We start from the raw sequence: 25758 nt of genomic DNA on the forward strand, positions 1-25758 counted from the left end.
TTTTTCAGCTCTGATAGAATAGGAATGCCAAAATTTGTTTTTGCTACCCCATTTAAGGTGAAGCCGTTGATCATTTTCGACGAAAATTGATCATCACTTTAAATTATTCTGTATAAATTTCATTTCAACGAATATCTGCACCAAAATGAATCAGCAAGTTCCGGTTGTTGCCTTCTTGAAGCCACTGAAGAAATTTTTGCTCTAAATCAAATGTGTTTCAAAATTTATATAATTTTGTGGAACAATCATTGACGCCCAAGTTCGCAATCATTGATTAATGACGATTTCCATAACTTTACAAGGAATGGGATAATCGTTACCAAAAGGAATCAGCATGTGTAGGGCACTATTCTAAACAACTTGTTGAAGGAATTTTATCAAAATATTGAAAGCGACGCAAACTTTATATCTTTGAACGAAAAATCATGACAATGATGGAAGTCTTCACGTTTAATCAATGCTAATTTATTCAACATTTTTGAATTGCAAAAAAAAAGTTGTCCTACCATATCGATTTCGTCCGTCTCCAGCCAGCCGGAAACGGCGAGAAACGAATGCTGAAAAATGTGCATTCCCTGCCCAACACAACTGTGGGCATATAATCATAAGGTTAGCTAATACCTACACACTAAATCCCTCTAGCAGCAAAAGTAAACTTTAGCAAGTCAGTTGCAGGCACGTAGCCTCCCCAACTGGAAGAAGTTGTGCCTCGTCGTGACATTTCTACAAAAAAAAAAAAAAACGAACGAACGTACGAGTGTATCTCATAAGCCTTCTAATGCAAAAACAACTTTTAATAACTCTTGGCCGGTGGATTCAACCAGTTGGGCAACTCACACTGACCTTGGCTTGGGCGGTGAACCCCGTGCAGTCAAAAACGGGTTTTTTTTCGCAAATCTTTTTCGGGGACGACAGAGCATTTTAAAATTTGCAAAATTTATCGCTCGTTAATGGCATGATTTGAAGCTTGGCGGAAGTTTCCACTCTAACTTTTTGTTTTTGCTTGTTTAATTTTTTTTTTAGAAGATTCGACATTAATATGACTCCGAAAATAATCCGAACTACGAAAATGGCAAAAAAGTAATTAATAATTTAATAATTTAATAATTTAATAATTTAATAATTTAATAATTTAATAATTTAATAATTTAATAATTTAATAATTTAATAATTTAATAATTTAATAATTAAATAATTTAATAATTTAATAATTTAATAATTTAATAATTTAATAATTTAATAATTTCATAATTTAATAATTTAATAATTTAATAATTTAATAATTTAATAATTTAATAATTTAATAATTTAATAATTTAATAATTTAATAATTTAATAATTTAATAATTTAATAATTTAATAATTTAATAATTTAATAATTTAATAATTTAATAATTTAATAATTTAATAATTCAATAATTCAATAATTTAATAATTAAATAATTAAATAATTTAATAATTTAATAATTTAATAATTTAATAATTTAATAATTTAATAATTTAATAATTTAATAATTTAATAATTTAATAATTTAATAATTTAATAATTTAATAATTTAATAATTTAATAATTTAATAATTTAATAATTTAATAATTTAATAATTTAATAATTTAATAATTTAATAATTTAATAATTTAATAATTTAATAATTTAATAATTTAATAATTTAATAATTTAATAATTTAATAATTTAATAATTTAATAATTTAATAATTTAATAATTTAATAATTTAATAATTTAATAATTTAATAATTTAATAATTTAATAATTTAATAATTTAATAATTTAATAATTTAATAATTTAATAATTTAATAATTTAATAATTTAATAATTTAATAATTTAATAATTTAATAATTTAATAATTTAATAATTTAATAATTTAATAATTTAATAATTTAATAATTTAATAATTTAATAATTTAATAATTTAATAATTTAATAATTTAATAATTTAATAATTTAATAATTTAATAATTTAATAATTTAATAATTTAATAATTTAATAATTTAATAATTTAATAATTTAATAATTTAATAATTTAATAATTTAATAATTTAATAATTTAATAATTTAATAATTTAATAATTTAATAATTTAATAATTTAATAATTTAATAATTTAATAATTTAATAATTTAATAATTTAATAATTTAATAATTTAATAATTTAATAATTTAATAATTTAATAATTTAATAATTTAATAATTTAATAATTTAATAATTTAATAATTTAATAATTTAATAATTTAATAATTTAATAATTTAATAATTTAATAATTTAATAATTTAATAATTTAATAATTTAATAATTTAATAATTTAATAATTTAATAATTTAATAATTTAATAATTTAATAATTTAATAATTTAATAATTTAATAATTTAATAATTTAATAATTTAATAATTTAATAATTTAATAATTTAATAATTTAATAATTTAATAATTTAATAATTTAATAATTTAATAATTTAATAATTTAATAATTTAATAATTTAATAATTTAATAATTTAATAATTTAATAATTTAATAATTTAATAATTTAATAATTTAATAATTTAATAATTTAATAATTTAATAATTTAATAATTTAATAATTAAATAATTTAATAATTTAATAATTTATTTATTTTTTTTTTTTTTTTTTTTTTTTTTTGGGAGGGTGATCCAGCCGCACATCGTTGATGTCGAAACCTCTAAACTGGGCCCTCGTCCTGTCACGTCCGTCAGTAGTCTTGTCGTACATTACAACTAGAACCAGATCTGCCAATGAATTAGTACACTTCGACCAAATAAACACTGACGCTGTATGGATCTGACTCTAGAATAAATGCACAGTTGTGTGTTATTCATAAGTCCAAAATGTTCAATTATTCATATAAGTCCAAATATTCATTTGCGGATAACTACCTAACTTGAATTGAATACAAGATTTAAAGCAACCTATCCGAAAGCTACTCTTATCTCAAATCCCCGACGACCAAAAAAAACGTTTCTTTTAAAACCTGTCTGGCTTCTTTTAAAAAAACAAAAAAAAAATAACAGTTGATATTTTACAAGTCGTGAATTGAAAAAGAGACGACCATTTGTTCGTCAGAATTCCAGTAGATCCTCGATTCGCAACAATGGTCGATACAATCATAATCCGACAACCGTTAGTTCAACAGATCAACGAATTTAGTCCGATATCATTTCACTATTGATTGATCGAGACTCTATGGAAATTTTGACAAATCAGAATGGTTTTTATGCTACTTGAATGAAAATCACCGATTCTGATAGAATTACTAAATTCACTGTTACTAATTTTGTCCCTAAATAACTAAAGGCAAAGTATAAAAAGTTGATATTTATAGTTAAAATCCTAAATTCTACAAACACTATTTTTTTAAACCCGCATCCTAACCTGACACCCACATTAAGATAGGGAAAAATCACATATGTAGCGGTTCATTGTACAAATGTGATATTTCCACTATCAGAGAACCTCCTTGTCTCGATGACAGCTTACCGGCCATCGATTAAGCCCTGAGACTACGCCAAAGTGGAATAATTTAATAATTTATTAATTTATTAATTTAATAATTTAATAATTTATTAATTTAATAATTTAATAATTTAATAATTTAATAATTTAATAATTTAATAATTTAATAATTTAATAATTTAATAAGGCCGATGCAAATATTTAAAAAAGTTTTTGTCCCTCGGCCCTGGCCGAAGTCAAGGGGGGGGGGCAAAAAAAAATATAAAAAATTAAATAACAAGCCATAATCTTCACATTTAAATGAAAAAAGTGTTTTAAAATGCATTTTACACTAGTTCAGTTGTTTTGCAATCATTAGTTTTCAAAAAATCTAAGATCTGACAAAAACAAAAATTGTATTGAAAAAAAAGATTTTGCATCGAAAATTTTCAAAAAATCTTAAGATTTTTTAATAAACCCAAACATGCTAAAAATGATTTTAAACGCAGGAGAATGTATTTGAGTTTGATTTCAGCTGGTTGCACTTGAATTTTCATTGAAATTTTGAAGTTTATTGTAAAAATATTTTTTTTGCCCCCTCATTTTTCGGGCCAATTTTGAAGGGGGGGGGGGGGTGACATAAACTTTTAAAAATATTTGTACCAGCCTAATTTAATAATTCAATTATTTAATAATTCAATAATTTAATAATTTAATAATTTAATAATTTAATAATTTAATAATTTAGTAATTTAATTATTTAATAATTTAATAATTAAATGATTTAATAATTTAATAACTTAATAACTTAGTAACTTTATAATTTATTAATTTCATTACTTCATCACTTTCTTAAAAAAAATAAAATTAAAATTTTCGCAATTTTTCAATTTAATAATTCGTACTTTTGACGTTTTTTTTTCAAATTATGAATTCTATTTTATTTATTAGTTTTTTTTTATCAGATTGCTAAGTGAATTTCGTCATTTTGTGATAATTGGGAGTAGAATAAATTCTACCTGAATCAGAGTGGCAACAGAATTTTTCATTTTTTCAATAAACCAAAAATTTAAAAAAATAAATTTTTATATAGAAAAAACTTAGAAAATCTAAAAAGTTTCAGAGCTTCAAATTTTTGAAATTCTGTAATTTTTCGAATTTTGTTATTTTCATTTTAATAAAATTGTTACTAATATGAATTGTTAAGCAGATGTTTTAAAAATAATTAGTTGTAATGTTATGTTAAATTTATATAACAAATCTCGATACATTTAAAACAGGGTGGCCACTAGATTTCGATTTTCAATTTCCCGGTTTTTTCCCGGTTTTCTCCCGATACCAGAAGAAATTTTCCGGAATGTTTTTAAACCAAATTTCAATGTTTTTCAGGCTAACGTTATTATTAACATACTTTTTTAACGCATAAATTTGTTTCAAAGTTTGAATTTCTAAAGAATTCCTTTCAAATATCTTGAGAACAAAGAAAGTAAGTTGTAAACGAAGCCGTTTTTATCTGTTTCCAATCCAAACCTCTAATTTCCTTAATGATTGGGATTTTTCATCATCATGCTCTATAGATTTTACAAACTCAAAATAAAAAAAAAGTTTTTATTTTTTAGAATAACATGAATTATTATTAGAAAGCAGAAAATGGAATTTACAAGAAAAGATTTGCAAAAATACATTGATATCAACATTTATATAAATGCTCATAAATTTTCTTTGAAAAAAGTTTTTGTGAATTCAAGAAGAAAGATTCTTCCTAGAATTATCAATTCCTGTTAATTAATTATTATTTTTTGGCTTATATTATGTGAGTACTTTTTTTAAGTCTTTTCGCTTCATTAGTCCAAACAAAAATGTATGCACTTTGGCAGCAGTGCAGGAAAAGTGCTATACAAATGTAAAAAAATCAGTACCTTGAGACTTTTTTTTATCGATTTATTATCTTTGGTAAATTCATACATACATTGATGGGAAAAAAATAAAATTTGGAATTTTTCTGGAACTGAAAAAAAAAGTTCTATAAAACCTAAAAAACACAAAATGTTAAAAATCGTAAAAAATGACCTTTCTGCGATTTTTTCAACAACACATAAGGCTGATACAAATTTTATTTAAAGTTTTTGTACCCCCCTTGAAAGTTGAAGTTGAAAATATTTTTTTCAAAAAACATCAAAATGGAAATTTGAGTGCATTCAGCTGAAATCTGTTTAAAGTGCATTCTTTTGCGTTTAGAATCATTTTTAAGCATGTTTGGGTTGATTTAATACCCTAGTAACATTTTCAGGGTTGTTACGGAAAAGTCGAGAAAAAATCCGCGCCAGATCCGCGCCGACCCCTAAACCCAATCCGCGCGAAATCCGCGCCATATAAAAAAAATCGCGAAAAACATAGAAGAGAGTAACATAATGAATGAAATTTTAAACGAAAAAAAGAATAATACAGAAGGCATTTGGATCAGTACCGTTGATCAGTTGTGGATTCATATCCCACCTGTACCAAATGGAATCTTTTTTTGTCATTTCTGAAACAATATGAGCATTTTTTGCAACACTAATATCATTGCTTTAAAAACAAATTCAGGAAAAAAAATTAAATTCTGAATTTTAAAAAATTTAAAACCATAAAATAAATCACCAAATTATAAAATCTAGGGATTTAGTACTTGATAATTTTCGCCAAAACTTTACTCTGGAAATACGAAACACAAAATTTCTATTATTTTTTTCTCTAAATTTCTCTAAACTAAAATATAATTCTAAAAATGATCCTAACTAAGAAAATGGCAAAAAATAATAATTTAATAATTCAAAAATTTAATAATTTTATAATTTTATAATTTGATAATTTAATAATTTGATAATTTGATAATTTGATTATTTAATAATTTAATAATTTAATAATCTAATAATTTAATAATTTAATAATTTAATAATTTAATAATTTAATAATTTAATAATTTAATAATTTAATAATTTAATAATTTAATAATTTAATAATTTAATAATTTAATAATTTAATAATTTAATAATTTAATAATTTAATAATTTAATAATTTAATAATTGAATAATTGAATAATTGAATAATTTAATAATTTAATAATTTAATAATTTTATAATTTAATAATTTAATAATTTATTAATTTAATAATTTAATAATTTAATAATTTAATAATTTAATAATTTAATAATTTAATAATTTAATAATTTAATAATTTAATAATTTAATAATTTAATAATTTAATAATTTAATAATTTAATAATTTAATAATTTAATAATTTAATAATTTAGTAATTTAGTAATTTAATAATTTATTAATTTAATAATTTAATAATTTAATAATTTAATAATTTAATAATTTAATAATTTAATAATTTAATAATTTAATAATTTAATAATTTAATAATTTAATAATTTAATAATTTAATAATTTTTAATTTAAAAATTCAATAATTTGATAACTTAAGAACTTTCTTAAAAAATTAAAAATTAACAAAAAAAATTAATTGTAATATTTTCGTATTTTTTCAATTCAATAATTCGTGTTTTGACAATTTCAAATTATGAATTCTATTTTTTTTTTTTATTATTTGAATGTGTAAATTCTGAAATTTCAAATTGTTGAATTCTAGATTTCTTATTTTTTTAAATTTTAACATTACATTTCGCTTTTAGACGGAGATTTTAGCAGATTTCTAAATGGATTTCGTGTGATAATTGGGAGTAGAATCAATTCTACCTGAATCAGAATGGCAACAGAGTTTTTAATTTTTTCAATAAACGAAAAATTTAAAAATTTAAATTTTTATATTGAAAAAAACATCGAAAATCTAAAAAGTTTCATAGCTTCAAATTTTTAATATTCTGTAATTTTTTCGAATTTTGTTATCTATATATATAAAGTTGATAACGGAAAAACGGATCGGAGCGCTCTGGAACACTTTTTTATTTGAGTTTGAAAATTATGCTATTTTTTCACTAAAATGCCAATAACTCCCTTTAGAATTAACCAATTTGGATGTTCTATCCTGCATTTTGTTGCATTTTTAAAGCCCTTTCAGATGCATTTTGAATTTTGAAATTAAATAGAATTTTGTCCAAGTTATAGCCTTTTTAAGATTTTTTACGTTTTGAACCTTCAAACTTTGTGTCCCGATTTGCCCCACTTCCCGTTGACCTAGAGTGCTCATATTTTGGCCGGATGCTAGTTTTATATGTACAAACAACCCCTGAAAATTTCAGGCAGATTGGTGAGGTCCAAACGACGTCCCATACAAAGGGGTATGCCCTGTTCGTGGACTCGCTCTTAATAATTTAAAAATTCAATAATTTGATAACTTAAGAACTTTCTTAAAAAATTAAAAATTAACAAAAAAAATTAATTGTAATATTTTCGTATTTTTTCAATTCAATAATTCGTGTTTTGACAATTTCAAATTATGAATTCTATTTTTTTTTATTATTTGAATGTGTAAATTCTGAAATTTCAAATTGTTGAATTCTAGATTTCTTATTTTTTTAAATTTTAACATTACATTTCGCTTTTAGACGGAGATTTTAGCAGATTTCTAAATGGATTTCGTGTGATAATTGGGAGTAGAATCAATTCTACCTGAATCAGAATGGCAACAGAGTTTTTAATTTTTTCAATAAACGAAAAATTTAAAAATTTAAATTTTTATATTGAAAAAAACATCGAAAATCTAAAAAGTTTCATAGCTTCAAATTTTTAATATTCTGTAATTTTTTCGAATTTTGTTATCTATATATATAAAGTTGATAACGGAAAAACGGATCGGAGCGCTCTTTGTTGCGTTGGGTTCGTATAAGCCCAAGGAAGGTTTTTACGCTAATATATTGACACTTTGGCCACTCCGGAACCGATTCCGGAGCATCGGCAAATTGTATGGAAAAAGATGCGTAAAATCAAATTTTGATCACAGGAGGCTGAATAAACGAAAAAGTAAAAAAAAAAGTCAACAAACGAAAAAAGGCAGAACGAAGTCTGTCGGGTGAGCTTTGTTTTTTTTTTAAGAGTTGTAATGTGATGTTAAATTTATATAACAAATCTTAATACATTAAAAAAAATCGCTCCTTGAAGATTATTTCAAAGTTTCTTATTAAGAAAAAAAAACAATCAATAATTTTTAGAAGAAAACATTCTTCATTAACAACTTCTTAGAAATTGATGTTTTCGCACTAAACGAAAAAAAAAAAATTATTTAATTCCTAATAATATTTTCCTTTGTAATTTGAAAGAAAATCTATCGTTCTCAATTATTTTGTTTATCAATATTACAATCCGCGCGAAATCCGCGCCTGAGCAAAATTAGCCAGCAAATCCGCGCCAGATCCGCGCGATACGCGCCATCCGCGCCATCCGCGCGATCCGCGCCGTCCGTAACAACCCTGCATTTTAGGTTTTAAGTAGGCCATAAAAGCCTATTTAGGTCATACGAGGGTTGTCAGAACCATGATAAAACCAGTAAGTTTAAAAATGTTACTAGGGTAGTCTCTTGAATTTTTGAAAATGGTCGATCTTTAGTATCTTAAAAAGTTTTTTTTTTCTTTGACATTTTTGTTTTCCTCAAATCTTACATTTTTTGAAGACTAATGATTGCCAAATAACTGAACTAGTGTAAAATGCATTTTAAAAACTTTTTGTATTCAAATGTTGAGACTATTGCTTTTTTATATTTTTTATTTATTTTTTTGCACGGATGTGAAAATTTTCAATTGATGCTTGATTAAGACCTGAATTTTAAAGCATTTAAAATGTCGTTAAAAATGTGTTTCAATGCTAAATTAAATATTGTTGAAAATTTTTTTTTTACTTGTACTGGATAGGCCAAACAACGTCGTTTCTTTAAATCAGTTTTCTTAGTAAAGCTTCAAAATAAAATGTATTTCTTTATTTCTTTTAAACTATCTACTTAAAATGTCAATAAATTCAGAGATATTCCTTTTGTAAACCAAATTTTCATTGACTTTTTCATTTCTACATACATATCCCATATTATTTTTTTTAAATGTAAATTTCTGATGACGGACGAATTGTTTTTGAAACAGAGATTTTTTAAACTGCTCAAAATATACATTCAAAAGATTTTCAAGAACTGTTTTGTTTTTAGATTTAAACATTCTATTTAATAGTACTTTTCAGAAGTTGTAGCTGTTTTCAATAAAGAATAATTCTATTTTATCTCTAAAAAAAGAATGGTTGAGAAAATTCTTAACTGCTTTAATTTTTGAACATTTTTGATCCATGCTTTTGTTGCTGAGATACAGGCCACGAAAAATATTTAAAAGAGTGTATTTTGTGTGACTATTTGAAAGAAAAATCTTGATCTTTAAATTTAAAAAAATCCTGATTTGAATTTTATGCAAAACTAATATTTTAGCAAAGAAAGGTCGAATTGAGAATATCCAAATTTTAAAACATAAGCTCCTTGTAGATAAAAGGAAAACGCTAGTGGTTGGTACCAGCAATGGTTGCCGACAGCTATAAAGTCAACTTCGTTCAAACATAAGATATTTTTACTAACATTTCGAATGTTTTGAATACCTATATGGTAGTTGGCACAATTTGTAAATTTGAAACAAATATTCGTAGAAAAAAAACAACAAACTCAAAAACGGAGCACTTTACTTCAAATTCTTAAAATTGCTTAACGAATGCAAATTATAGGTTTATCATTTAAATATTTTTTAATTCACCCGTAACTCACTGCACCCTAAATATGGTTGTTAGTTTGTTGCTTCAAATCAATTTGATATTTTTTGTCTGTTAAATATTTAGTTTGGGACATATGTCCGCCATTACGGGGTTGTCTTCCGGACCACCTGAAACCGCTCGTGGTACTCCCAGGGTAACATGTACATGTAAAAATATCATAGGATACAAAAGAAAAATCATCCATAACCAAGAAGCATTCTATACACAATCTATTACACAAATTCAAACATAGTTTTCGCGAAGTCTTCATTTAGAATAACAGGAATAATATTCTATTTGAGAAAAGAACATATTGAGTACATTAAAGAGGCTTTTGTCAATTTTTATATAAACTAAAAATATTTTCCCGGTTTCTCAGTCGAATTCCCGAGTTTTTCCCGGTTGATAAAAATCCCGGTTTTTTCCCGGTTTTCCCGGTTTTTTCCCGAGGTGGCCACCCTGATTTAAAAAAATCGCTCCTTGAAGCTTATTTCGATGTTTCGTATTAAGAAAAAAATCAATAATTTTTAGAAGAAAATTTTCTTCATAAACAACTTTTTAGAAATTGATGTTTTTGCACTCAACGAAAAAGATTGAGTTTATTTAATTCCTAATAATATTTTCCTTTGTAAATGGAAAGAAATTCTATCGTTCGCAGTTATTTTGTTTATCAAAATTGCTATTCGCGCGAAATCCGCGCCTGAGCAAATTTAGCCAGCAAATCCGCGCCAGATCCGCGCCATCCGTAACAACCCTGGACAAAACCAATTTGATCTGAATAAAAACTAAAAGCAAAGCGAAAAACAAAATTGACTAATGTTTTACTCTACCGGTTTCGATGAGCAGTCAGGCAAAAAGCAAAAAAAAAAAAAAGAACCAAGGTCAGACTTTCAAACGGCATCGGTAACCTAATGACGGCTCCGGCGTGCGACTTAGATGGTGGGAATTCTCTCACCCCTCGCGCGTTCACAAAAGGCCAATCATTATTAGATATTAAGGGAGGGGGGGTTAGGAAGGGGGACTATTAGTGGCACCAAGTTTCGTATAAAAGTGATATTCCACGCAACACCCGGTGCGGTGTATCACAAAGTGGCTCTCTACCTCCACTTGAGGCTAGGGTAATTAGCTCTGTAATGGAGCCTAAAGCTTGAAAGTACTAGTTCCTCAGTAAAGTTTCTAAAGTTAGTAACATCGGAGAGTATTAACCACAGGTCAGTTACCCTGTAACGACTGCATTACCTAACAGACCGAACTAAACTATAGCTGTGAATAATTTATGCACTCTTAGGGAACAGCCGGTTAGTCAACCAACCAGCAATAACAACACTAGTTGAATCTCATGCACTTATGCCGGTCCGCCAAAAACCAGTTTCTTGAGGTGGTTTGTTTTTGTTCCTGTACCCAGCCAGCACTCTCAATTATTCAGGAAGGTTCCGCTCATATTCATGGCGGCGCTTAATTTTTTGTTATTGCGCCTCTTCTTGATTGCTTCGAGTCCAAAAAAAAGAGTTGCGTGACCTTGAAACGAGACTTGTTTGGCAACCGTGGCCGAAGGGGGATCTTGGACTAGTTTACTTAGTTGGGATTTTAAGCCTGAAATTAAATATAAAAATATTATAATAGCAAATTATGAAACTTTTGACAAGCATTTAAAAATATATATTTCCCTAGTGTATCCTAATCCGACGAGAATGCACTGGGCCACGCACATTTTTTCAATTTCAGCCTAGTTCTTTTTTCGTCCAGTGCTGCCATTTGTGACGAAACACTCACGAAAGGTAGCAGTTATACAGAAAGTTTCCTGGCATCACTGGCCCACAGAACTCTTTATTTGCCTTCGCCTCTCGCTCGGGTTTCTTCGGCCTTCGATTGGAATGGGTATAGGCGTCAAAAGACTCGACGCGTTTGTTTTCTTGATGGCGCTTGCTAACTATTTGCATGTTTCGTGAGTATTTTTCAAGTGAGTGACTAACTAATGTGCAAAAGAACATGTTGCCAGAAGTTGGAAGCAATTTCATATCTTAAGCGCTTTGAAAACGTTAGCGCAAGTGAAAAGATGTTGATGGCGACTTTCGTTAAGCAGTTAAGCTCTCATCTTGCGTGTGGATGTGAAATTATGATCAAAAGTGCATTAAATTTGATCTTTTTTGCCCGTAAATGACATAAATAAAAGTAAAAAAAATAAAATTGCAGGCCACGATTTCAACATTTGAATGAAAAATGATTTTTCTTTAAATATGCATTATTGACGAAAATTTTATTTTGTGAGAAAAAAAAAGTTTTTGCGGTGCTGAACATTGTTCAAATTATTTTTAAACAAGCCTACATAAACTGAATAATGATTATCAATGCAGAAAAAGGCGCTTCAGATGGTTTTGAGTTGAGTTGTTTTTCAGTTTTAGGAAAAAAAATGCCTCCTGATTTTTTGAACCAATTTTTAAAGGGGGCGACATAAACTTTGAAAAATATTTGCAACGGCCTGAACTGCAAAAAAAACTAATCTTTCTACAATTTTCACCACGTAATATGAAACTTATTTTATTTAAAATGAAGTTGAATTCAAAAAAGAATCTTATAATAGACTGAAGGAGGTATTAGACTACGGTTAATAAAAAAACAAACTCGCCCTTTTTCGTGTTTGACAGTTTAAAATATATGCAGGATGACGTTTCTGCAAAAAATGCAGGCAAACTGTCAAAAAGTGTGAGTTTGTTTTCCATAGTGTAATACCTCCTTCAAAAGTAATTTCTAACTGATCATTAAAATTCCGCGAAATCGCGAAAAATCACTAGCCCTATGCATATGAGACAACTATGCATTAGTTCGCAGTAAGGAAGGCAGGTTTTAAACCTTTAGAATTTTTATAGATTTTTTTCTGTAGAAAAAAAAAAATATGAAAATCGATTAGCTTATGTTCATATCCATAAAATGTCTTATGAATATGCTTCAAGAGACCCTAAATTACATACTGGCCTCCAATAAAAAGTTTCCATATAAAATGTTCTAGCTTTCTTTGCAATAACCCAGAAATCCAAGCTGGAAACCTCAATACGACTGAATAAAAACTTCTTCTGTGCGATTTGTCATGAAAATACAGCAACAGATTGCCCGGATACAATTTCGAGTATAAAACACTGCTTAACTAAGAGTAATTCAAATGCTATTTATTACCCGAAGGATCCCAAAATTATGTTTTTATTCCCCTGCCATATAACACTGTAATATTTTATAACATTTTCGAATCAATCAGACTGTAGGGAACAGTTTTCTGGACAAGCTCCATAAAAAGTATTAATTTTGGTTCAATATAAGCAGAGATATTCCCAATTTGTTAACATTAAAGGTGACTTTCTCCAAAATTTCTGTATTAAATTGGGTCCTAAAATTGAGCTTAGATTTCTGAAATTATTGTTCACAACGATAAAGCTTATTTTTCTGAGTAAAATGGCCTTTCGTACGACCACAAAGAGTTTAAAATGGGCGTTTAAATAAATTTTGAAAAATTAACCTCGCGGTTAATGTTGACATAAAAGTTTTACAGTTTTTTCCCCAAGTGGACCATAGTTGATCAATCGAAAAAAGGTTGTCTTGTCAACTTTTGTTGACTTTAAAATAACAAAAAGTGATCAGAAATGGTTTTTATGCGTGTTTTTAACTGTTGTACATAAAAATTTACATAGGGTTTTAGGACCCTATTGGGTCCTAAAATTATGCTTAAATTACGACCGCAAAGGATTTAAAATGGATTTTAAATCTATTTGAAAAAAAAAAACTAACTTCGCGGCCCTTCTTCACAGAAAAGGTTCTTCTTGACAGCTCGTGCCAAGGGGAACATAGTTGATCCATCGAAAAAATGTTGGCTTGTCATTTTTTTTTTTGCTATAAAATGAGAAAAAAGTGATCATAAATCTAGTCAGAAATGGTTTTTACTCGTGTTTTTTGCCGTTATATATAAAAATTTACATAGGGCTTTAGGACCCTATTCTCATTCATTCATAAATTTCATCCAAATTTGATATAATTTTAATGTTCCAACAACATATTTTCATCAGATTTTGATTCCCAGCCGATGCTGCTGCACACGTGAAGTGATTTTAAAGCCTTTCCTCAGTTAGAGGTGAGGAAGGCAAAAATGGGTCAAACCCTAGGTCAAACCACAACATTTTTCTAATTGGTGAATTGGTCGCCGTTGTTTCAAGGCTCCATACAGTCCATACACACGAAACTGGCTTTTATGAGCCTAGGATAACATGTCTACAAAGGTTTATTGATATCGGAGAAGGTCGAGTAAAAATTGGCCGAAAAATTTCAGTTTTGAGCTGCAGTTGCTCAACAAACAAAATATACACCCTTACGAAAAATCATGATTTTTTGAGTTCCAAATCCCACTTTTCATACGAATTTTTCAGTTCAACCCATATAATTTTTATGGTTGTAGTACCTGAACTCAAAAAATCGTATGAAAAGTGGGATTAGGAACTCAAAAAATCATGATTTTTGGTAAGGGTGTACCTACTTGGAAATGTGTGTTCGCATGCACTACGGTGGGTTTGTTCGTGTTTTTCAAAGGAAAAAAAAAAGATTTTAAAAAATAAAAAAGTTCAAAAATATAGAAAAAAAATCCAAAAAAATAATTTTTAAATTAAACTGTATAATAAAAATTTAATGGTTCAATGCAGACTTTGTACATATAGCTTTTCAGTTAAATTTAATGAAGGCTGGTTCGGAGCTGGGTGATGAATAAAGAGAATGTAACGTAACGTGATTTTTGAATGATCCCACTTTGTTTACATCTGCAAAGTAAGAGGCTGTTCAAGCACAAGCATGACTGGAAAATTGTCACAATTCGATATGTTAGAAGAGATTTTTATCTTTTACGGGTGACGAAGAGCGAAAAAAACATCGCTAATTTTAGCGAAGCTGATCCAACAAACAGAGAAGATTTTCACTAAACCAGGTTTTCAAACAGAATCAAACAATAAAGACAGCTTCTGGATGGATACAACCGCATCAACTCCATAAACAACTTCCATTCATAATTTAAAAAAAAAATGACGATCTCGCCTTCAACTTTTTCTTAACATTTATTCTACTTGCAAAAAAAAAAAAAAAATTATGATCGATAACAATACTCTCTACTTTTGGCGAACAGCAAATTGGCTCTACTTTGACAGTTCAAAATTGAGGCCGTTTTGCGAACCACTATTCAGCACCCAAGTTCGGAGGAGATATATAATATATAGAGTTTTTTTTTACATTTTAAAATTCTTAAATTTATTTTTTTCCAGTTTTGAATTTCTGTTAAAGTTTAAATAAAAGATGGAGCACAAAAAACTCTACGATTTCGCAAATCGACTTTTTTGTAATTTTTTTTTTATTTCGAATGAAACTTTTTCCATGCTTTACCTGGTCTGATCATACAAAATTGATAAGCAAATGTATGAAATTTTATATCTTGAGATGGGATTTTCTGATCGATTTGGTGTCTTCGGCAAAGTTGTTTCGGGAAAAATAGGTACGTGGAATAAAAAAAATCTCGATATTTTTATATAACATTTCAAAATTAAAATTAAATTCTGGTTTAGGAGAAGATATTTTTGTAAAAATCGTGTAATTTTCAAGTGGCGATATCTTTGTGATCTCTTCAATAAAAATAATTCTAAAATTTCAAAATCATGCTTTACTTTTAAAAAGGTCTCCAAAGAGATAATCTTCCTAATTTCCTTTTTGCAAAGAGAAAATTAGAGGAAATTAGCTCAGCCTTAAAAAATAGTTCAGCGTTGCGTTTTTTTCAAGAATAATTTTTTAAATGCAAAAAAAAACGAAAAGGTTGTAAAGTACTTTTTGATTGCAAGTTCGATTTTGCTTTTAAAAAGTGACCTTTAATTTTTTTTCGATTGTGGAACATCTATTTTTTGCTGGAAATTTAATTATTTTTTCAAATAAAATCTTTTTAAAGTTTTGCAAATATTTTTCATTTTTTTAGCTATTGCATATGAGACATAAATGAGAACATGGACGGTTTTAATAATTCGTTTCTTCTAACACTGTTCAATTTGTAAAACCAAGAATTCGTGATTTTTACCAGAAGTTACGACTATTTTCATTGAAATTTGTTTTTTAAGCTTGAAAGTGTCATTCAAGCATTTTTTAAAAACATTAAAAACTTAGTTATTTTTCTTTCTATTTTTTTCGATATTATTTTTGTGAGGGACCAATATTATTTTAGGTTTTCAATGGCCAAGTGCCAAATATCGTTTCTGGAAAATGTGGCCAGTTATAACAGTTCTGTACAAAAAACGGCAATCCCTTTATTTAAGATGTACCACTGACCCGCACCTGATAACAAACAGAAGAGGTCGTTCCATCGTAAGTGTACCACGCTAATCTTGTGGGGGAGGTGGTTTTAATCCACACTCCCGTCGCTTCACTGCCTCAAAACAAAAACAAATCCTGATAAGATACCGAATTTGTTTTTGAATTTCTGTTATCAGTGAATTAAAATAGATTTTATTCTTCCTCCAATCACTCACCATTCTTCGGCAGCCCGCGGATCACGTTGACGGCGGCATTGAATCGTTCCTCGATCGACATCGTTCGTGCGTTTGTGTGTCTTTGCTTAGCTCAGTTTTAGTAACTGCTTCAGGTGGTGGTCGTCGTCGTCGTCGTGGATGCTTGCTGCTTTATGAAGTGGATCGCGGACGCTAGCTCTAGCTCTGGGCCGCAAGAAACAATCTTCACGGACGCGACTTTGACTGCTGGTTAGTGACGCTCGCTGTTTGAATGACTCTTGGGGGGCCAGCAGCTGATATTACGTAAAAACGCGTTTTTAATTTTGTGTTGTGTGTGGAGGGCTCTTTTTCTTTAGCCGTTGCTTGCAACTTGGGCCACGTCGTAAAACTAGACTAGACTAGAAGGGGCGGAATCTTTTTGTAATTACAATAGTCTAGGTGACTTTTGGAATTGAAATCCCTTTAGAATCTGGAGTTTGCTCCAAATTCTTCCAGTAACTTGTAACAGATTCTCGAACGCTCTCACAGGTAACACGGGAACCAAGTTCCGGACACGCACTCACACGGGCCACTTTACTGCACACAGCCAACAATTAAATCCACTTAATCTTCTAGAGCCTTCCCTTCTGGGCCTAGCACAACTGACTTTGGATAATTTGCATGCACTCGACCTGGGCCGCCGTCGTCGTCAGGGCATTTACTTTATTGACATTTTTCCTCCCACCTCCCTGCGCTCTTCAACTGCGTCCAGTTTTGCCCCCACAAGCTGGAACTCCGTCGTTGTCGTCGATTTTTTTTTCCGTTTTTCAAAACGCAATTGCTGGTCACCGACTGGGCGTTTGCAATTGTAAAATAGATGAATTCAGTGTGGAAAGAAAGTGCGCGCCAGCCACTGGAAAAAAAAGACCAGATTCGGCAGAGCGGGAGAAAGGGAAAATGAAAATATTTTTTTCTCTTGTGTGCGGTTCTGCTGCTGATAAAATTATTTGATGACGAACAGGCGCACCAGCGCAACGCAACAACACGCGACGAAGATCCGAGAACGACTGACAGAAAATTTTCAAAATGTCACGCGAAGAAGTTATGGGCAGCGTTGCCGGTCGTGGGAAATTGAACTTTGTGTGAGGAAGACTGAAAAATCTGTAAAAGCCGATTACGCAGATGAGCCTACCAAAACTAGATATCCTAAATAGGGAGACTGCTTATAACTTTTGATAGATTTGTCAGATCTTCGATGTCTTGGGTGCATTGGAAATGTCTTTTAAATACCATTCTGAAAATGTATAGCATGACGGGTTTTCTTACAAAAACCACCCTTTTTACAATCTTCCGGACTTTTGTTAAAATCGTTTTTTTTAGCATAACTTTTGAAGTACTTAACTAAACTGCATAATTTTTAATAGCGACTTATGGGACCTCAAGACGGATCGAATGACGCCAAAACGGACAAAATCGGTTCAGCCAATGTCGAGATAATCGAGTGACAGTTTTTTGATCAACATCCCACCACACACACAGACATTTGCTCAGAATTTGATTCTGAGTCGATAGGTATACATGAAGGAGGGTCTAGGAGGTCTAATTGAGAAATTCATTTTTCGAGTGATTTTATAGCTTTTTCTCAGTAACGTGAGGAAGGCAAAAATATTTTTTTGATTTTTGGTACAGATTTTTAATTGATCTGGCCTTATAGGTGGATCGATCTTTAAAAAAATATTTTTTATAACAACTTTGTAGAGAAAACTCTCACCTTTAAAACGCTTTCAGGGTTTGTAAATCCGTTTTCATTGTCAAAAGATATTCCACTTTAAAAGTGGCAGATTTTTTTTATTGATCTGGTCTTTTAGGGGGATCGATCCTTAAACAATTTTTTTATAACTAATTTTTAGAAAAATCTCTCACTTTTAAAACGCTTTTAGGGTTTGCAAATCCGTTTTGATTGTCGAAAGATATTCCACTTTAAAGGCTAGTACGCAGATCGGAAGGAAAGGGGTCAAGAAACAGCTTTACGAACAGCAGAACAAAGGAGAGGAAGCGATTTCTTGAGGCTTTTCTTCACCCTCTCTGGCTTGCTTTATCTGCCGCAGCTGCCCATTTGATTTTTTTCTTGACCGGTTCCTTCCGAAGTGCGTATACCGCTTAATGTAAGGTACGCACTTCGGAAGGAACCGGTCAAGAAAAAAATCAAATGGGCAGCAGCGGCAGCGCAAGCAAGTCAGAGAGGGTGAAGAAAAGCCCCAAGAAATCGCTCCCTCTCCTTTGTTCTGCTGTTCATAAAGCTGTTTCTTGACCCCTTTCCTTCCGATCTGCATACTAGCCTTAAAGCGGTATCTGCACTTCGGAAGGAGCCGGTCAAGAAAAAAATCAAATGGGCAGCAGCGGCAGCAAAAGCAAGCCAGAGAGGGTGAAGATAAAAGCCCCAAGAAATCGCTCCCTCCCGGATTATGACCACCCTAGTGAACATCGATTTGATGATACGGATGAGACTGCCAAAAATCTGTAACATATCTCATGATCTGCAGAGGGAATGAACCACAAGCGATGAACACGCTTTGAAAAAAAAGTCACTAAACGCACCGCGACTCGACTGACGCAAAACGTCACTTTTTCGCGTTGTTTACGCTTCGTTTTCGAGAGTCGAACGAAGCCGCCGGAGCAGCGATCCCCGTGGTTTGTCGATTTGCCAAGTTTTCTTCCCAATTTTGCGCTTTAAAATCAATCAAAAATGTCCTCGTACCATCTGAGCACCAAGGAGCGCCTGCTGGCCATCGTGGACGATATCGAGATTATTTCCAAGTGAGTTTTTGAGGTCGGTTGGGTCCATATGTTCCGGCGCTTGCTTCTTTCAGGGAACTCATCGAGAATACGATCGCTCCGAAGCACCAGAAGATTTCCAGCGCCGACCATGCCCAGCTGGTGGAGCTGCTCGTGTCCAAGGACAAGGAGATGAAATCGACGCTGCAGTTGGCGGCGGACCAGGCCGGAATCGAGCGGAAGATGGACGGCCTGCGGGACCAAGTTCGGGATCAGGACGAGGAAATTAACCAGCTGCAGAAGCAGCTAAAGGAAGCCGAACACATCCTGGCCACGTCCATCTTCCAGGCGCGCCAGAAGCTCACCAGCATCGCGAAGGCCACCAAGCGGCCGGTTTCGTCGGACGAGCTGATCAAGTTTGCGCACCGGATAAGCGCCTCGAACGCGATCTGCGCCCCGCTAACGTGGCAACAGGGAGACCTGCGGCGGCCATACCCGACGGACATCGAGATGCGGTTGGGCTTCCTCGGCAAGTCCGACCTGACCATCAACGGGCACCAGAATCCGGCCGGCCAGAACAGCCTCGGCGAAATCAACCGAACGGGGGCAGCTGGCGGTTCGGGGACGACCCCGGGGGGAAGTTCCGGTGGTGGCACCGGGGAGATTCCGGCCTCGGCGCAGAATCAGTTCGCGTGGCATCCGTCCGGTGAGCTGCACATGACCATGGGCGGTGGGTCGTCGGTTCCGCTGGACACCCGCGCCGGCGGCCAGGATGACGTGGAGGTCATGTCCACCGACAGTTCCAGCTCCAGCTCGAGCGACTCGCAGTGATCTTCTAATTTATGTTAAGTCGAATAAATCATTCTTATTGTGTTAGACAAAGAAAACGGTCGGGAAGTTTGGATTGTTTTAGAGAGTGATGACGGCAAATCTGCAAATAATTTTACACAGCACGTTTTATTTGTTTTCAATGTGAACCACAAAGAAAAAAAAGTCTTGCAGAAATATCGAACTGTTTTAAACGTCACATTTTTATCTCACTTCTAGCAGTAGAACACGAATATCTCTGGAACTCTCCGCCACTTAATTCTTCGATGTCTCTCTCAATTGCAACTTATTCTAACATACCTACTTACTTAGCTCCTAGATGGGCTATAGAAACTGTGTTTTTCTTTATTTCTTTTCATTTAATGAATTAATGAGCATTCTCGTTCTCGGAACATGTTAATGTTGTATCAAACTCTATCTTCTATTTTTTTGCTGGCACCTTTTTGACGCACTTTTGATTTTATTTTAACTTGTCCTCAAATTCACCAAGAATGTAGGATTCTTTAAAGCAACACCCTAATTTTTTTAGACGGACTCGTTAAAACTGATTATGACAGATTTTGGTTCATTATTGTTCATCTGACAACCGAATTTCGATACAACTTTGTTAATTTTGACCGATAGTACCAGATTGTAACTTCACCGATTATCTAAAATTCTAAACAATCGAATTCGTTAAAAAAAAAGCTAAACACATAAATAAAAAAAATGTTGCAATGCGAACTTGTAGGGGAGTGTGGGGTAATTTGGACACCCTAAGGAAATTGCTCTGTCACGGGCTGTATGGATATTTTAAACGAATGTGGATGACACCACAGGATAATAGAGACCATATTTGATGGCAAAATTTCATTAATTTCGATAAATTTTGATGAAAACCCCATTTTTATCGCAAAAATTAAAAGGTGTCCAAATTACCCCCACATTTTTGTGTGGGGGTAATATGAACACCCCTATGGGGTAATTTGGACATGCCTTGTGGGGTAATTTGGACATGCCTTGTGGGGTAATATGGACATACCTTGTGGGGTAATATGAACACCTTTTGTGGGGTAATTTGGACACATGTTGAGGAATAAGTTTAACATTTGATTTTTTGAGCATGTTTTTTATCCTTCAACCTGGTTTTGTAATTGCTTTATATTTTGAAGTATTGTTTTGCTCACAATATTTCATCAAAGGTTTAAATAATGATTTTGTGATAGAACTATAATTCAATAGGAAGATAACAAATAGTTCAGTGTAGTATACATAATTTAATCTTAATACTGAAATGATTTAAACATTGATTTTGGATTAGGCACAAGTATAGTTTTTAGTGATTAAGGTATCTTTTTTGTTTATATAAATCAATCTTTTTATAGAATTTATTAGCCTAGAAATATCATTTTTTTTAATTTTACATTCTGTAGCCCTTCAAATTTAAATATTATTGTAAACCAGCAGAGAAATTAAAAATATTAAAGAAATTAATTAAAAGCAATCAACATTAGAGTCTTGTTGAACGCCAAATGTACAGTTATCAGATTTTCATCAATTCGAATATTGGATTAAATTTATCTAAATTAAAAAATAGGGATTTTGTGAAGGTTCTCATTGCTCACATTCCTTTTTGATTGTTTTGACATATTAAATAGAGGGATTTAATATGTCAAAACAATCAAAAAGGAATGTGAACAATGAGAACTTTCACAAAACAATTTAGCTAAATCCCTTTAAAAACTCATCCAACCATGAAAGTTATTTTTTGTTGCCTGACAGGTAGACTTTCAGGTATGTCCAAATTACCCCACAAGCCATGTCCAAATTACCCCCATAGCATATTCTATCATAAATTGCCATTTTTGATGATAAAAATGGATAAAATGCGCAATTTTTATACGTACATATCTCAGGCATCGTCCAAGCAACCCCCTTAAACAAGAATTGTCCACTTTTTTGTCATATAACCCCTGCAAAACCTTATTTCCTAACCCTCAAATATTAGAACTTAAGGCAGTGCCAACCTGCCTTTGGAAACTTTTACATATTATACCAAAACTACTTAACCTATTCCAACTTTTTTGGTTTGTCCATACTTCTAGGCCATTACTAGTCTAAGCCTTATCACTTAAATTGCTGTTTTCACTTTATATCCAAAGAAAACGTGATTTTTAAAGGGGTGTCCAAATTACCCCCACTGTCCATATTACCCCAAACTCCCCTACGTGGTGATTGTTGCACTCGATCTAGAAATTACAATCGAAATTTGTAACAAGGCTTTCTAGTCAGATATTTACAGCCGTGGGATTGTTTGCATCAGATCTGCTATCTCTTTCTAGCATTTTTTTTGTCTGACTGCCCGATACGTCAGCCAACATGTTTCGCGGGGCTCGTGCTCGATCAAGGAACTATTACACAACTGCAAACAAACAACCAAACTCGCCCTTTTTGACAGTTTGCCTGTTTTGCTTGTTTGCACAAACGTCAGCCTGCATACATTTTGCCTTGTGCGAGTTTGTTTGTATTTTTTTGCAGTAATGTAATAGCTACTTCATTGTTTGCACTGTGACGAGGAGTTCGTCATTTTTGGGTTAAATTGGGTACTAAAGTCCTATGTCGATTTTTATGTACAACGGTAAAAAACACGATTAAAACCCATTTCTGAGCACTTTTTTTCATTTTAATGCAAATTTGTTTTTTTGACAAGACAATATTTTTTCGATGGATCAACTGTGGTCCCCTTGGAACGAGCTGTCAAGTAGGAGCTTTTCTGTCAAGAAGGACCGCGAGGTTAATTTTTCAAAATTGATTTAAAAATCCATTTTAAACACTTTGTGCTCGTACAAAGGGTCATTGTACTCAGAAAAATAAGCTATATCGCTGTAAACAATAATATCAGCAATCTAAGCTTCATTTTAGGACCCAATTATATATTTTTTCACTGGATCTAGAAGGCCTTATACCAGGGGTGACCAAAGTATGGCCTGCGGGCCCATTTTGAAAGACCCTGTAAAATGGCCCTTTGACACATCTGTAAAGTGATTTTAAATTTTAAAAAATTAAGGTTTAGTTTTATTTTTTTTGTGAAATTTTATATTGTTAGTATCTTTATCAGAGGTAACATTGGGTCTAGGGGTCTAGGGGTGAGATTGGGTCATACAAAGTGTAATTCCGTCAAAATTTTCATCAAACATTTCTGAGTTATAAAACGTTCAAATTGGATTAAAGTAGAAAACTTTAAAAATAGCAAAAATAAAGGCATTTCATACTTATTAACATTTGATTGAGGAAGACGAAAATTTATTCAAATTTAATTGAAATTCAAGGAAAAAATGTTGAAAATATTTCTATGCAACGATTTATTATTTCAGTTGCACTTAAGGCCGTTGCATGAACTAAAAGTATTAATTTTTTTTATGTTCAATTATTTCAATAATTTTGAAATATTCAAACATTTTTAGCCTTTTTTAACATTAAAAATATATTTTTTGTTAAAAAAATCAAGCTTTTTTAAAAATTTTAAAAATATTTGAAAAAACAAAAAATCACAGAGAAAAAAAACAAAATAAAAATAAAGAAACAAGGATAATTTTATTAAATATTTCAAGAGCTTTTTTAATAGGTCCTATAAACCTATGAAACACAATAGCGTATAGGACCTCTTTTTTAAAACTCTAGATTGAAAGCTTCAAAATTCTAAAAATGCTAAATATTTTAGTGCATCTTCAGCGCGGGTAGCAAACATCGAAGCAAATCAAATTTGCACCCGACATCAACCCCACCGCGGTACCTGTCGCGGTAGCGAATTTGCTCTCAGTTCTTCGGGATTTCACTTTGCTACCCGCTATTCTCCTGGTTTGCTACTGCGGCAAATGGAATGATGCACGGAAAAGTGTATCATGCACGGAAAAAAATTTAAATTTATGTATAAAAAAAATTAAAAAAATGACAAAATAAAAAATTAAAATTAAATAAAAATAATTTTAAAATAAAAAAAAAATAAAAAAAATGCAAAAAATAAAAGGATTCAAAAACAAAATTAAAAATATTTTAAAAATTTAAAAAAAATCAAAAAAAAAAACAAAAAAATTTAAAAAAATTTAAACATTTCAAAAAAATTTAAAAAAAATTTCACACGGATCATGCATGGAAAAATATTTAAAATTTTTTGAAATGTTTAAATTGTTTAAAATTTATTTTTTTTTTATTTTTTTTAAATTTATTAAAAAAAAATAATTTTGTTTTTGAATCCTTTTTTTTGTATTTTTTATTTTTTTTTTTATTTTAAAATTATTTTTATTTAATTTAAATTTTTTATTTTGTCATTTTTTTAATTTTTTTATACATAAATTTAATTTTTTTTCCGTGCATAATACAGTTTTCCGTGCATCATTCCATTTGCCGCAGTAGCAAACCAGGAGAATAGAGAAAAAAAAATTAAAAAAAAATAAAAGAAAATTTAAAAAAAATCAAAAAATACAACAAAAAAATTAAAAAAAATCAACAGATTAAAAAAAATATATATTAAAAAAAATTAAGTAAATTAAAAAAACTTAACAAGAAGTTTCAAATGTTTTTTAAAGATTTTATTTTTTTTTAATTTTAAAAGCTTTTTTAAAAAAATGATTTTTTTTTAATTTATAAAAAAATACAAAATTTAAAAAAAATCTAAATTTAAAACAAAACTATAAAAATAAAAAAATAAAACTATAAATTTTTTTTTAAAAATTAATTTAAAAAATTAGAGAAAACTAAAAAAAAGAAAAAAAGAAATAAAAAAAAAATAAAAAAATTAAAAAATGACAAAATTAAAAAAAAGCAAAAATTTTAAGCATATAAAAAAAATTAAAAACATTTAAAAAAATTAACAAATTACAAGAAATTCAAGAAAAAATTAAAATTTCAGAAAATTAAAAAAAATATTAAAAAAATTGGAAAAATTTAAAAAAAAACTTAAAAAGATTGATAAAAATTGATGAAAACACAAATTGAAAAAAAATAAGCTATTTAAACGCATTTTTGATTTTTATTGTATATTTGATTTTTGAATTTTTTAATTTAAAAATTTTAAATTTTTGGATTTTTGAGTTTCAGAAATTTTGAATTTTTGAATTTTTGAAAAATACGCTTTTTTAACGCATTTTTGATTTTTTTTGTATTTTTGAATTTTTTAATCATAAATTGTTTAAATTTTTGAATTTTTGAATTTTTTAATTCATGAATTTTTAAATTTTTGAATGTGGATTGCTTTTGCGTTGACAAATAACGACCGTGAGTCGAAAAATTACGATCAAGTGCATTTAATCACCACGGTACACAAAGCGTCTGTTCTGCCCACGCTTGAACGTTTTAACTAAAATCGATCGATTTTTGGTGAAACTAAACCGATAAATCGTTAGCAAAGATAATCTTTCAACGCGACAGATCTTTGATTTCTTTGCGACACTCTGAAGAGAGGATGCTCATTTTAAGCTTAAAATAAGCTCAACCA

General features: G+C 30.0%; 2 protein-coding genes across 2 annotated transcripts in view; one reads left to right on the top strand and one right to left on the bottom strand.

Annotated features, from left to right (window-relative positions):
* LOC120425385 (acyl-CoA-binding domain-containing protein 5) overlaps nucleotides 1-17746 on the bottom strand; it is a 31386-nt gene extending 13640 nt beyond the window's left edge. The window contains exon 1 of the mRNA XM_039589900.2: nucleotides 16725-17746. Coding sequence (XP_039445834.1) covers nucleotides 16725-16785 — 61 coding nt within the window. The 5' untranslated portion in view covers nucleotides 16786-17746. The remainder of the gene's footprint in view (nucleotides 1-16724) is intronic.
* Nucleotides 17747-19314: 1568 nt separating this feature from the next.
* Nucleotides 19315-20348, top strand: LOC120425389 (mediator of RNA polymerase II transcription subunit 4). Its single transcript, XM_039589906.2, has 2 exons — nucleotides 19315-19499; nucleotides 19553-20348. Exons 1-2 carry the CDS (start codon nucleotides 19429-19431, stop codon nucleotides 20286-20288), a joined length of 807 nt encoding a protein of 268 aa, XP_039445840.1. The 5' UTR covers nucleotides 19315-19428; the 3' UTR covers nucleotides 20289-20348.
* The last annotated feature ends 5410 nt before the right edge of the window (nucleotides 20349-25758 follow it).

The sequence above is a fragment of the Culex pipiens genome, chromosome 1 (genome assembly GCF_016801865.2).
Source record: "Culex pipiens pallens isolate TS chromosome 1, TS_CPP_V2, whole genome shotgun sequence".
NCBI lineage: Eukaryota > Metazoa > Arthropoda > Insecta > Diptera > Culicidae > Culex > Culex pipiens.